The sequence below is a fragment of the Grammomys surdaster genome, unplaced genomic scaffold (assembly GCF_004785775.1).
Source record: "Grammomys surdaster isolate TR1022 unplaced genomic scaffold, NIH_TR_1.0 125341, whole genome shotgun sequence".
NCBI lineage: Eukaryota > Metazoa > Chordata > Mammalia > Rodentia > Muridae > Grammomys > Grammomys surdaster.
This window is the reverse complement of record NW_021620215.1, coordinates 823,216-836,379: the sequence shown is the minus strand read 5'-3', so window position 1 is coordinate 836,379 and position 13,164 is coordinate 823,216. Positions and strand designations below refer to the sequence as shown.

At 44.3% G+C, this 13,164-nt stretch overlaps 1 protein-coding gene across 1 annotated transcript in view; it reads right to left on the bottom strand.

Moving 5' to 3' along the window:
- Positions 1 to 13,164, bottom strand: part of LOC114637507 (sodium/potassium-transporting ATPase subunit alpha-4) — a 36,885-nt gene that overhangs the window by 3,701 nt on the left and 20,020 nt on the right. The window contains exons 14-21 of the mRNA XM_028785704.1: positions 9,339 to 9,475; positions 8,829 to 8,979; positions 8,373 to 8,541; positions 6,670 to 6,824; positions 6,400 to 6,523; positions 5,559 to 5,704; positions 1,686 to 1,816; positions 1,482 to 1,583 (exon numbers count right to left, since the gene is read on the bottom strand). Of these exons, the coding sequence (XP_028641537.1) occupies positions 1,482 to 1,583; positions 1,686 to 1,816; positions 5,559 to 5,704; positions 6,400 to 6,523; positions 6,670 to 6,824; positions 8,373 to 8,541; positions 8,829 to 8,979; positions 9,339 to 9,475 (1,115 nt within the window). The remainder of the gene's footprint in view (positions 1 to 1,481; positions 1,584 to 1,685; positions 1,817 to 5,558; positions 5,705 to 6,399; positions 6,524 to 6,669; positions 6,825 to 8,372; positions 8,542 to 8,828; positions 8,980 to 9,338; positions 9,476 to 13,164) is intronic.

Genomic DNA, 13,164 nt, shown 5'->3' with positions numbered 1-13,164 from the left:
GGAGAGGAGAGGAGAGAAGAGAAGAGAAGAGAGAGGGATTCTGGAATAATAATCAGGTGCAGGAGATTCCCCCAGACACAGAAGAAGACAGTCATCTGAAACCAATGACCAGGTAACCAGCCACATGGCCTGACTTAGAATAAAATAAACGGGTGATTAGGATATGAGCTAGTCAGGGAACAGAGCCAAAGCCATTGGCCTAAGCATTTATTCATATACAAGAAGTCTATACGGTTACACACATGTTCTGCCTGTGCTCTGCCACTGTGTTCTACCCCCAGCCCTGCCAGATGTGTGCTGATGGCAGAGGCTCAGACTAGTAACATCATTCTTCAAAGTCACAAAATATAAAGAGCTGAGCTTCAAACCGCCGACATCGGAGGCTAGTTCCATCATTAACTACTAACTCAGCACCTGTATTGTATGAAGAGTAGTGTATAAGGCTTCAAGGGATAGTTAGGTAAGCAAAGCATGTGAAGATGTAGGAAATGAATAGACAGAACACACACTAAATGATTCTAAAGGTTGCCTGTGCAGGAAACATCTTAGTAAATTTTGGATTTATATTTTCAAACCTGGGGATAGAATCTGGGGCCTTGTACATGCCAAGCAAGCACTCTGTCACCAAGCTATACCCGGTCTCTCTTTAAATTTTAAGATTACAAACTAGAGCTGAGCACAGTGGCACTATAATCCTGACACTGGGGACACTGAGGAATTCAAGGTCATGTTTTGCACCCAGCAACTGCAGAGCCAGCCTGGGTTCCTGAGCATGACACCTCGCTCGGAAAATTTCATAAGCATGTATTAATGTTAAAGCAAGGCATAACAAAAAGCTGATTCTTCAATGAGACAAGAAACCAGTCACTGAGGATTTTAGTGTGTTCATTCATATATTAAAACAGATTAATATATTATTAAATCTCATATAGTAAAACTTTTTCACATTAAAACACACACACACACACACACACACACACACACACATACTAACAAAAGAATTAGTTAAGTTAGCTATAAAGTTGGCTCTTTGTTTTGAGACAGGGTTTCTATCTTGGGGTTGGCCTCAAACTTACAATGTCATCAAGAATGTCCTTGAATTCCTGATGCTTCTGTTTCTATCTCCTAGGATCACAGGTATGTGCCACTATACCTGGTAAATTAAGCTATTGCCATGATTATATTAGGACCAAGAAACATGCATCCAGCTCTGTCAGATGCCGTCATAACATTCCACCCAATTAAACACTGCTAAGTCTGCTGAAGTTGCAAATGCAGCAGCTTGTGATCTCCCAACATAGTCTCTGATACTGCCCTAAATAAAGGCCGTGGATTTGAGTGTGAAAGAACCTTGCAAGTCACTGAGGGTAGCTACACTAATCTGGGCAGTCCTGACCTGGCAATTGTGCTTTTCAAATACATATTTTCTCCCACTTCCTCCCAAATGTCCCCCCGAGGCTATCATCCTTTCCCTTACTCACTTGAGTGGGTACATTCGCAGGGACACATCCATGCCTGGAACATAGGACAGGAAAGCTGCCAGGAGTGTCTCCTCAAGGATTCCAAATATTAGGACTTTATTTCTGGGAAGAGAGAGTGGTGAGTGTAATAGACACAGGGAGAAACGGAGAGGAAAGGGTGTGTTCACGCGTGGGGAGGGCTGGGAGCTATCCATGGGCACCTACTTCATGCCCTGCTTGAAGAGCGAATTTCTTCGCGTCTTGCAGATGATGAGGTCAGCCCACTGCACAATCACGATGCTGATGAAGAAGGCCGTTTGGCACGTGAACTCCACCACCTTCCGCTGCTCGTAGGTCTGGGGGTAGGATGAGTAAAAAAGTGGCATCTGGATCAGAAAGAAGTTTAGGTATACCCAAGAGTTTCTTGTCTTTCTTGCCTTTCAGGACCCAGAGTCTGAGCTTTACATTCTCTGGATGCCTCTAGCACTGTGCACATAGCTGTCTTTCTTATAGTGTTTGTGTATTTTCCCTACCTGACTCAACGTGCTTTGGATCCCTTCACCATACTTTGCCTATTAAATATTACATAGCACACCTCAGCAAGTATTGAATAAATTAGGAATATGATTAAAAGAAGGTGGACTTAGGCCAGCAGAGTCCAGAGGTCATAAGTCAGAAAGAAAGGGAGAACCAGAGGGCAATAACAGAGCGGGGAGGAATGTCCGAGAAGAGTGAGAGACAGAAGCCCGAGGCTGCAGCTCAGTTGTACAGTGTTTGCCTAGCATGCTCAGGGCCCATAGAACGGTAGACAGGAGGCACTTCCTCATCCATCCCTTGGTTCTTTCATTTGTATTGTATACGTAAGGGACTTAGAATCTGGTAGGAGGCATAGCAATGCCAACAATGCCAATAGAATAGATAACTCATAACAGAGAAGCCAGGAGTCCTGTAGGAACACAGAAAGAGGTGCATCTAAATTAGACTGGGGGTAAAAACTGGAGGAAAGACCTCATGTCTGAAGCAAAACAACATGTTTCTAAATATAGATAATAAGAAACTAGTAGGTAGGTTTGCACACTATTAAGATACTAACTGTAAAGCCACTTGTGATGTACCTCAAGTTGTATTTGGATAAAAATGAAAAAAGCCTTCAATGACTAGAAATCTAAGGTTGAGGTGGTGTACCCCTTAAATCCCAGCATTTGGGAGGTGGAGGCAGGTGGACCTCAATATTCAATACCAGTCTGCTCTGTGTAGTAAAACATTGTCTCAGACAAACAAGCAAACAAAACAAACAGACGAAAACTTGTTGAGCCAAACATGGAACCTAGGCCAAGCCCAGCCAGCATGTCTGTGCCAATCCCTGCCATTGCCTGGAGACAGGCGTCTGGCTCACTGTGACTCTACTTGTGCTCTTGGCCTCGCCTCATTGAGAGAGAGAGAGAGAGAGAGAGAGAGAGAGTGTGTGTGTGTGTGTGTGTGTGTGTGTGTGTGATTTAAATTTCATATTTATGAACAATCTCCCATTGCCATGGCTCCCCAGTTTTTTTATCCCCTCTAATTCTGTTATCCTTCACACCCTAAGTAAGCACCTTACTCACACAGCCAAGCTGTAGATATGTGTTATCCTATATCCCTTCTCATACCTAGAGTTTTTCTGCAATTTAAATTTCAGGCGTATCTTCCATGTTTATCCTTCTAGCTCCCTCTAGTATCTCAATATCAATGTTTTCTGGTCTCCCTTGGAGTTACTTACCATCTGTTAATCTGATCTGTGTTACACACACACACACACACACACACACACACACACACACACCACTCCTCTCCTCCCATAACTAGAGTAAGCTTCATAAGATTCATGGCTTATAGGCTGGATGTGGTGGAGTACTCTTTTAATTCCAGCCCTTGAGAGGCAGAAGCAAGAGACAGGGGTGATGACTTAGAGGCCATCTCCTTGGTCTACATGGGAAAAAGCTCATGACTTAATCATTTTGGTTTACTGTCATATCCCAAGGTCCTGGATCAGTTTCTAATATAGGTTGTCATAAGTAGGATTAATGAAAAGATAAGGAACTAGTACTTTAAAACCCTAAGTAGTGCACTTTCTGGGTGGAGAGCTCACAGTTATGCCACTATGAACTCTGAAACTGTAAGCCTAGAATACATTTTTTTTTAACTTTTGAGTTTTCTTGGTCATGGTTATTTTATCACATCAATGGAAAAGTGACTGAGGGGCTGGAAGGATGGCTCAGTGGTTAAGAGCAGTTGTTGCTCTTGTGGAGGACCTAAGTTCAGTTCTCAGAACCTGTATGGTGGTTCACAACCATGCTTAACTCCAGTTCCAGGAGGTCCAACAACCTCTTCTGACCTCTATGGGCCACGCAAGCAAAACGTTTATAAAATAAATGTAAAAGAAAAGGAAAGGGAAGGGAAGGGAAGGGAAGGGAAGGGAAGGGAAGGGAAGGGAAGGAAAAAGAAAAGAAATGTAACTAAAACAGAAGTTGGTACCAGGAGTAAAAGTATTGCTGTGGCAGACCTGACCATGTAGTTTTCTTGGAGGCAAAAAACAAAAAAACAAAAAACAAAACAAAAAACAAAAACAAAAACAAAAAAAACCTTTGGTGCTTTGGACTAGCAAAATGGCTGAATGCCGTAGGCAGAGCTTTCTGGGCCAATCTAGAAGAAGTTTGGAAGATGGAAGTGGGTCAAAATCTATGTGGATTATGGAGGCCTAGGTCAAGGGGATTGAGAAGGGAAGGCTATTAGCTACTGGACCACAGACCGTTCTTGTGATATTTTGGCAAAGAATGTGGCTGTTTTCTGCCCTCATCCTAAGAACTGAGTTTAAAAGTAACAGACTAATTTCTTAGGCAGGGGAGACTTCAAGATAGCCTAATATTGACTTAATTAGTAATTATTAGTAATCACCCTTATGTAAGTCAACAATGAAAAAGAGCAAGTAGGGAAAAAAGAAATAGAAAATGTATGGCTTGAGGAGAAAAAGAATATCAGGAAGTTTAATGTTGGCCTCTGTGGCTTGTGCTGAAAGCCATAAGGAGAGACCTGATCTACATTGGGATAGAGAGAGGGGTGCCCTCAGGGTAAGACCCCACATGGAAACTAAGCATCCACCCTGCAAAAAGAAAATTCCTAGGGAATTTTCTGCTTCTAAAAAGCAGTAACAGAAGCTGCTGCAAATGAGATTCAAGGGGGAACAGGGTTTGTCGCAAGTTGTCATTCACTTGATGTTGGCTTTAAGGTCATGAAGGATAGAAAAAGGAGTATGGGATGTTCTTCATGTTTACAGAGAGCCCCAGAGACCAAGCATGTGACAAGGTAGCCAATACAGAAAAACCCTGAGAGGTCATTGTATGAAACTGTGAAAGTGAAGCCTGGACCAGGACCCCAACATGGTGGCGATGCCAGACAACTGTCATCAATCCATTTTTATAACATATTATATGTCTTTAGTATCTGAGAGACATTCTTGCCATGTACAATTATTTTAAAGTAGATTAAGTCTATTATAAATCAGTTTCTTTGCACACCTTGACTGTAGGGAAGACGTGCAGAATGTAAACCTAACAAGAGCTTGAGTAGAGGGTTGGGGAGATGTTGGTGTGGTGACCAGTAAGAACTCTGGGTATCACTGACTACTGGAACATGGGAACAAGAACAACTTCTGATGGCCTCACGAGGTTCAACTGGCTGAAGGCACAAGTGTATAAAAGACATCTTTTCTCAGCCAGGCAGTGGTGGCTCACGCCTTAAAATCCCAGCACTTGGGAGGCAGAGGCAGGCGGATTTCTAAGTTCGAGGCCGGCCTGGTCTACAGAGTGAGTTCCAGGACAGCCAGGGCTACACAAAGAAACCCTGTCTGGAAAAAACAAAAAAAATCTTTTTTCAACAACTAAGATTTCAACACATATTTTTTGAGACAAAGTCTCATAACATATAGCCTAGGCTAACCTTGAACTTACTATGTTGCCCAGGTTGGCCTTGAATGTGTGTTACTCCTACCATGGTATAAGACCACACTTGGGTGACTCCCTCAGTCTGATTAGTTCCTATTCACATCTTACCCTTTTTACTCACCCACTGTTGCCCATAGCTGTCTTCTAGGTCATTTATGTGTGTATTATCCCAGTATAGACGGATACCCAGAAGATCAAGAGGCTTAAAACCATTCTCCGCAAGGATCACAAAATAGGTGAAAAATCCAGCCAGAGCCTGTATCATCCCTGGTGAGAGAGACAGAGCCATCAGGGTGGAGAGTCTGTTCAGAGAATGGTCCCAAAAGGCAGATCACAGCCGTGGTGGGGTGGTTAGTGTGTATCTGCATAGTGACGAAGATTCTTGTCATCAGTGATATGATCTTGCCATCTCTGAGAGACTTGCTTCTAAAACCCTGACATTTGTTTCTAACCATGCAAGCCTGCAGAGCAGAGCTATTTAAGCCCTCTGGCATGAACCATAGAGCTATAGGATTTGAAGTTTGGCCCTCTGGATTTTGGTCTTGCTTTGGTCTACCTAGGGTCATCTATGAATCATATACTCCTTTTAGAAACATATTTTTAATTTTAATCATGTGTCTGTGTCAGGGCAAGGGGGCAGGTATGTGTACAAGCAAAGAGCTGTAGGAGAAGAGAGCTGAAGGGAGCTTCAGAGCTACTGTAGTGTGTTCTCTCTTTACTTCCGGTTTCACATGTGGAAAGGGATGCTATCATTTTATGTAGGTTTTTCCCTTTACTATTGATCTGTAAAGGCAGCTCAGAGATCAACAGTTCTCTGTGGACCCAGAGCCAAGTGCAGTTTGTTGTTGAAAAACTGTTCCCCTGACTTCTAAACAGAGGTGTCTAAATGGCTCCAGCCCCTCTCACATACACCCCACCCCCACCCCTCTCACCCCTCTGCCCTTGCACTTCCCTAGGCTCACCGATCTGCCCATAGGCCATGCCAATAAGACGGTGGTTCACAAGATTGTCTGTTTTGGGGTTCCGTGGAAGCCTTTTCATGATGTCACTTTCAGGTGACTCATAAGCCAAGGAGATAGCAGGGACCTAGAAGATGTATGGTGGTAATGACAGGTACACAGGTAATGACAGGTACACAGGGTTCAGAAGAAACCCTAGCGCTGTCTCGACACAGGATAGACTTTTCCCTACACTTGATCTTAGGAATTCCCAAAGTGAGACCTAGTGCTCACCATGTCAGTGCCCAGGTCAATGCAGAGAATGGTTATGGTACCCAGAGGCAAGGGTATACTTAAGATGATGAACAGCAGGAAGGGGGTGATCTCAGGAATGTTGCTGGTCAGGGTGTACGCGATGGACTTCTTTAGGTTGTCAAAGATGAGGCGACCTGGAGAGGAGAAGCAACCAGAGGACACAGCTCTGATAAACGAACTCCTGGGAAGAGAAATTGCTAGAAAGGAATGGTCCATGAAAATGCTGGGAAGTCTCAGACCTTGGAGCTGGGAGTGGGGGTGGGGACCTACGATTTGTCTGCAGATTGTGTACCTACAGAGTAAAGCCATGATTCATTAGCCATGGGCAGACTTTGTATTCTTTGTTCTTGGATTCATCATGGCTAGTGTTATCTGATCTCTGAAAATTAGGCAGAGTGGGCAGAGTTAATCCTGGAGGTGTCTGAAAATACCAGTGTTAAAGTCTTTGCAAGATTAAGACTGAGTGGAAAGAACCCAAGCTTGGGTTTGAATTTGATTTTTCTGCCTTAACTTGTGACCTTGCTTATCACTCTGAGTGCCATTTCTCCTGCCTTGCAAGATGGCTAAGTCTAGCCTTGGCTACTCTTCCATAGGCTGTCATTTCTTCCCTTAACTTCCTGCTTTTTTTTCCCCTATTGCTTTAACATACTGTGACATCTGCCTTGTTCATTGTCTGTCTCTCTCCACTACAAAGAAAGTTGCTCATGGGCAAGAATTTGTGTCTTTGTCTCCCATACTGGGGATCGTCATCTTGCAAATGGTGCTTAGAAAAATTTATTGAACTAAATAGATTTACAATAATGAGCAAACTGTCATATTCATACCAAATTACAACAAAATGGATTGGTATGCTTTAGTAAGATAGCTTCAGACAGAATTGAGGGAGCCAGGCCTGGAGCCCTGTGGGGAGCCTTGTGGGGAGTCTTGTGGGGAGCCTTGCAGGGAGCTGTTCAGGGAGCCTTATGGGGGGGCCTTATAGCAGAGCCTTATGGGGGGCCTTATGGGATGCTGTTCCAATAGGCATTCTCTTTGGAATTCTCTGGAAAGAGGGTAATTACGTTCATGCAGTTAATTTGCAGATATCTTCAATGGGTTTTAACATGACTGCATCATTCAGACAAACAAGTTTCTATGGGGCCCTGCTGAAGACTGAAGCATTCGGTTTCTATGGCTACCTCTGAAAACTGTATTGAAGTAAATACACTTGAATCCCAGCAAGACCATAAAGAGGACATGATGTATGCCAGAGTCTCAGTCTTTCTAGCAAATCTGGACAACACTCCAACTTCATCTTTAAAAGAACACTTAAGTATTAGCTAAATCCTTTTTTTTTTAATATAAGGTCTCTCATTTTACACAGGTGGGGCTCAAAACTGCTATGTAGCCAAGGATGACAGACCTCAACTCATGATCTTCCAGCCTCCATCGTTGGAGTGCTGGGATAATAGGTATTTTATGTGGTGTTGGGACTTAAGCCTAGGACTTTATGCCTGCTAGATAAGTACTCTACCAACCATGATCCTCCAGCCCAAGCTGATGGAATTTTCAAAGCTTTGTTTTGTGATTTCTTGAAGTCCGTAGAGGATTAGGAGGTTGGATGGTGACCATAGGTAATGAAGGTATTGTACTCTAAGCTCCACTCAAAGGATCAAGTCCAACTATTAGGTACTCTGTCTCCTCACCCTCCTCCACGCCTGTCACAATGGAGGCAAAGTTGTCGTCAAGAAGGATCATGTCAGCCGCCTGCTTAGAGACATCAGAGCCGGAGATGCCCATGGCAATGCCGATGTCAGCCTTCTTCAGCGCGGGGGAGTCATTCACCCCGTCACCAGTCACTGCTACTATGGCTCCCTGGCGAAATCCAGACAAGAATGAAAAAAAAAATGTGTGTTAGATTCAGGACCAGTCCCAAAGGACAACTTGATTCCGGCATCTTGCAGTCACGTTTGGTTTATCTGTGCTCAGCCCTGTCTTCTGTTCCTCTGAGCTACTTAAGCCTTTAGAGGTCGTTCAGACTGAAGGCCATTGAGGAGGTTCAAGATGGGATTCCCTCCAGTACCTTCCTACGCACTCCATGTATCCTCTGCTGGCTCTGTGACTGGACTGTCAGGCTCCCCAGGGCCCATTGGCTCTCTTACCAGTCTCTGGCACCCCTCCACAATGATGAGCTTCTGCTGAGGAGAGGTCCGAGCAAACACTATCTCCTTATAGGACTTGAGGATCTTATCCAGCTGACTTGAGTCCATGTCTTTCAGTTCTGAGCCGTGCACTACAATGGCTTTTATAGACCTGAGGGAAGGAGTTTCCAAAGGCTAGATCAAAGTGCTGAGGGTTCACTTCAGGTTTTGGTATTCTCCACCAAGCTCTTAAATTCTGGTCTCTTTCTTACCCACTCTCCTTGGCTCCAGGTGTGTACCATCCTCACAAGGGCTCACCGCAGCCTTGGCCGCCTTTGTCAGCCACTCCTGCCTTTTCCTGTTTACTCTGAAGACCCAGTGACCTAATTACCTAGTTATTTTTCTGTTACATTTTACTTGGTAGAGCCCATAATCCTTCATGCTGCAGGAGACCCCAGGAACTTCACAAAGTGAAGGACAGGCTGAGGATGGAGGTACAAATGTCGGATCTGAGTTCTTTAGGGGACTCACTTGTCATTGACTTGACTGAGAGGGATATTAAGCCGAGCAGCAATGTCCTCTGCTGTGTCGTTGCCCTCTGAAATGATGCCCACACTTTTAGCAATAGCTCTGGCTGTGATGGGGTGGTCCCCTGTTACCATGATTACCTGAATTGGGAGGAAGAAGGAAAAGGAGAATGTTTTAGATAAGCTTTGGATTCTTTATGCCCCTCCCACAATAATAGCTCATTTAGTAGATCAATTCTAAGCACAGCTCGTCCACATCAAGGGCTGTGCTGTTGTGGCTTTAGTCCTTGGAGGCAGGGACATCAGCTGATGGCTCACAGATGCTTCAGGTTCTAGACTGCCCAGGAAGAAGCCAGTCATTTGGAAATATTACAAAATTCAGAATTCTATTCACTTTGTTCCAGAAGCTGATTGCAACTTTAAGCAACAACACAGAAATACATACAAAACATTACTAAGGAATGCTTGGAACAATATGTCACCTTCCTAAACTTCATCAGGGCCCAGTGCACAGAGAGCCTTCCTCTGCCCTTGCCTTGTCTAGTCCTGCACTTTCAATCTGGAAGCTCGTTGTATCCTCTTCCTACCCTAGTATGAGGTCCTTGTGCTCTTAGCTTTCTTGGCATCCTGTTCGTCCCACTTAGCACTTGTCCATGTAGTGAGCTCTTCCCTACTGGAATGAGAGCATTGAAAAGGGGAGGGGGCTGCACTTTGTCCCACTACAGTGTCCTGCATTTAACAAGTCATCCACAAATAAATAAGGGATGAGGATTGAAGGGAAGATGACTACCTGGAGCCCCTTCTCACGGTTCTCAGCTGTCGTCCAGGCATCTATACAATTTTCCAAGTTTTTCTGGGAGGGATAAGTGAGACATCTGAAGATGGCAACAGCTTTTAGGGACAAAGGCCCAGAAGAGGTCTATTTGCTTTCAAGGTATGGACACACTGAAGTGGTGTTTCTCAAAGAATTCAACTCTAGGGTTTCACAAACCCCATAATTCATATCACTAGCACCCTGACTTGATGGAAGAAGAGAGCAAAGTGCTAACTAAGCTACAGTTGCACTGAGCTGGTACCCAACCCACTGATGTTGATTGTTCTGCCTCCTTGCAGAACAGTGGATCATCAGGAGCTCAGGCTAGGGCTGCCTGGTAGTGAGGAACTAGAGAGGAACCATAAGAGGACTACCTTGTACCCGTGGCTGAGACTGGGTGATTCTGGGTTACAACACAATGCAAACTTCCCAGGGGCTCATCATTGCTGGCCTAAGACCTGCTTCACAAGGCATGCTTGTCTTCCTCATGCATTCCTAGTCTCTCATCACGTTTGACCATTACAGTTGGTGAACTGTTGTCTAGTGGTTTCAGGCATTCCATCTCCATGCCAAGTCAGAGGAGTAAAAATACAATGCTAACTAGCCCAAGAGTGAGCTCCTTAGACACAATGTTACAAAACACTCAGATACTGGTGTAAGAAATGCACGCCTACAACAGAAGTGTAGTTCTCAAAAAGAAAGAAAGAAGAAAAGGAGAGAAAAGGAGAGAAAAGAGAAGAGAAGAGAAGAGAAGAGAAGAGAAGAGAAGAGAAGAGAAGAGAAGAGAAGAGAAGAAAAAAAGCTCCTTTTCAGGTAAAAATTCTCCAGCTGCTTTTAGAATTCATTAAGTTCTGGAGGGATTTGATTCCCCACATGTTGGTACTGCCTATATATACCTCTCATGTTCTCACAGAGTGGTACCAACTATCCTTGCGTTCCCGTCTATCCTTTTCTCCCAAAACCATCTGAAACTTTCAAATATCAGTAAGAAAGCAATGTCCCTAGGACAGCTTTCAAAGCTTGATTTGTTTGTTGAGGGAACCAGGCTGATAATGTGCCAAGTATTCTCATTCTACTAAAATCTTAGTGATAAATATGAAGGAAGTATTTTTAATTGTCTAAAATCACAAAGCCATATTTCAAAGCCATAGGCATATGGCTACCTGCTCAGCCCTCCAATCATCCCCTTGTAAAAGGCTTTGGGGCCATGTAACAGTCATATGACTTCTTTTATTCTGTAGTCTGTGACAGTCATCAGCTGTGTGTCACCACTACTTGGGGTGGGGAAGGGGGCTTGACTCTGGAAGGGTCTGCTTCAGGACAAGCTCCCATGTGTCAGTTACGTTTTGTATGTTTTGAAAGATGACGCTATTCACCTGTCTTATACTTCCCTCCAGGGAGACAGAATGAGTCACAATTCCTTAACTGAGTCTTCCAGCTTTCCCATCAGGTTAGCGAGCATCCAGGATGTACATATTGTAGGGAGACCCATAAACAGGCTCAGAACAAGGCCTACTCAGAAAGCATTGAGGCCTAGCTTACAGCCAGCCCTCTGAGTCCTCACAGACTATAATGAGCTGTCTGTTCCTCATGCTGCGGTGCCCTAATCTGGTAGGCATCCTGACTCATGTTTCTTCTTTGGGCCTCCGTACCTGTTGGTGCACTGTGGCTCTTCTTGCCAAAGAGATCCACAAATCCCCAGGTGAGATAAATTGCCAACATAGGTATATTTATCCACATAAGGTATATTTATAATTTCAATTTGAAAGATAATGCTTTTTCTGTTGCCAAAAAGCATTTTGCCCTAGGAAAGATATATTCTGTTAGTCAATGTAAAGACCCAGAGTTGGGGTTGGGGCAGAGTTGTTTTCCTTTTATCCAACAGAAAAAGAAAAGCTAAGCTCATGAGAACTGACTGCCTTCTTCCACTAAGGGCTGGTAGCTTCCAGTGCTTTGGGTAACAACATTGGTTCTTGTGTGGAGATGTTCTGTAACAATGTCATCTCCACAGAGAACTCACTGCCTCAGAGGCTTTCTAAGGTGGTGATTAAATATTTGATACGTTGTAATTTTCCATATCACTTCTTTAGTCTCCACTCTGGTGAACCATCATTTAACTAAGCGTTGTTCAGGGCAACTCAGACAAATCACCAGCAGTCACCGGTCTACCAGAAGAGCTGCTCCCACTGAGACCACCTGCTCCCCCTCAGTGACTGCAACTCCTCTGCTCGAGCCAGCTCTTCCTAAGTCTTAGATGCAGGCGATCAAGAATATAAGGTATGAGCAGAAAGTGTCAATATCTAATCTGTTAAGATATGAATCTTCGGCCAGTGAGCTGGCTCAGTGAAAACACTTGCTGAACAAGCCTGACAACCTGAGTTCAAATCCTGAAGCCCACAAGGTGGAAAGAAAGAACTGATTTCCAAAGGTTATTCTCTGAACTACACGTGCGCATTGTGGCCTGTGTGTCCCCACACTTACATGTCTACAGATACACACACAATCATTCAACATATAAAAAACATTTAAAAATATAAGTCTTTGACCTAGAAATGTAAATACACAAAATCTTGAAACTGGAAAAATCTCATTGCTGCCTTCCTGTGAAGTTCAAGGCCCACCTCATCAAAGACTTTGACTCCTGGGTCTGCTCTATAGTGGAGTTTCACTCTTAGTTTCTAGTTTGCCTTTGAGGGTGGGGGTCAGAGGTTTATACCTGTTACTGCAGCTGTGTACTGCAAGTCAGACCCATGCAGAGGTCCCCAGCTGTATACCTCATCCTCACTATTGTCTGCTCCAGCCTCCCGGTGCCTGCCTTAGCCTTGTAGTACCACAACCCAGACCAGCACTAACTCCTCTATGGTTGGTAGGGCAGCAGTAACAGGGTTTAGAAGCTTGTTCTCCAGGCGCCCTATAGCTACGGAATCAAGATGAGAAGAGGAAGGGGAGAGGAGAGAGAGAAAGGGAGGGGAGGGGAGGAGAGAGAGAAAGGGAGAGGAGGAGGGAGGGGAGGGGA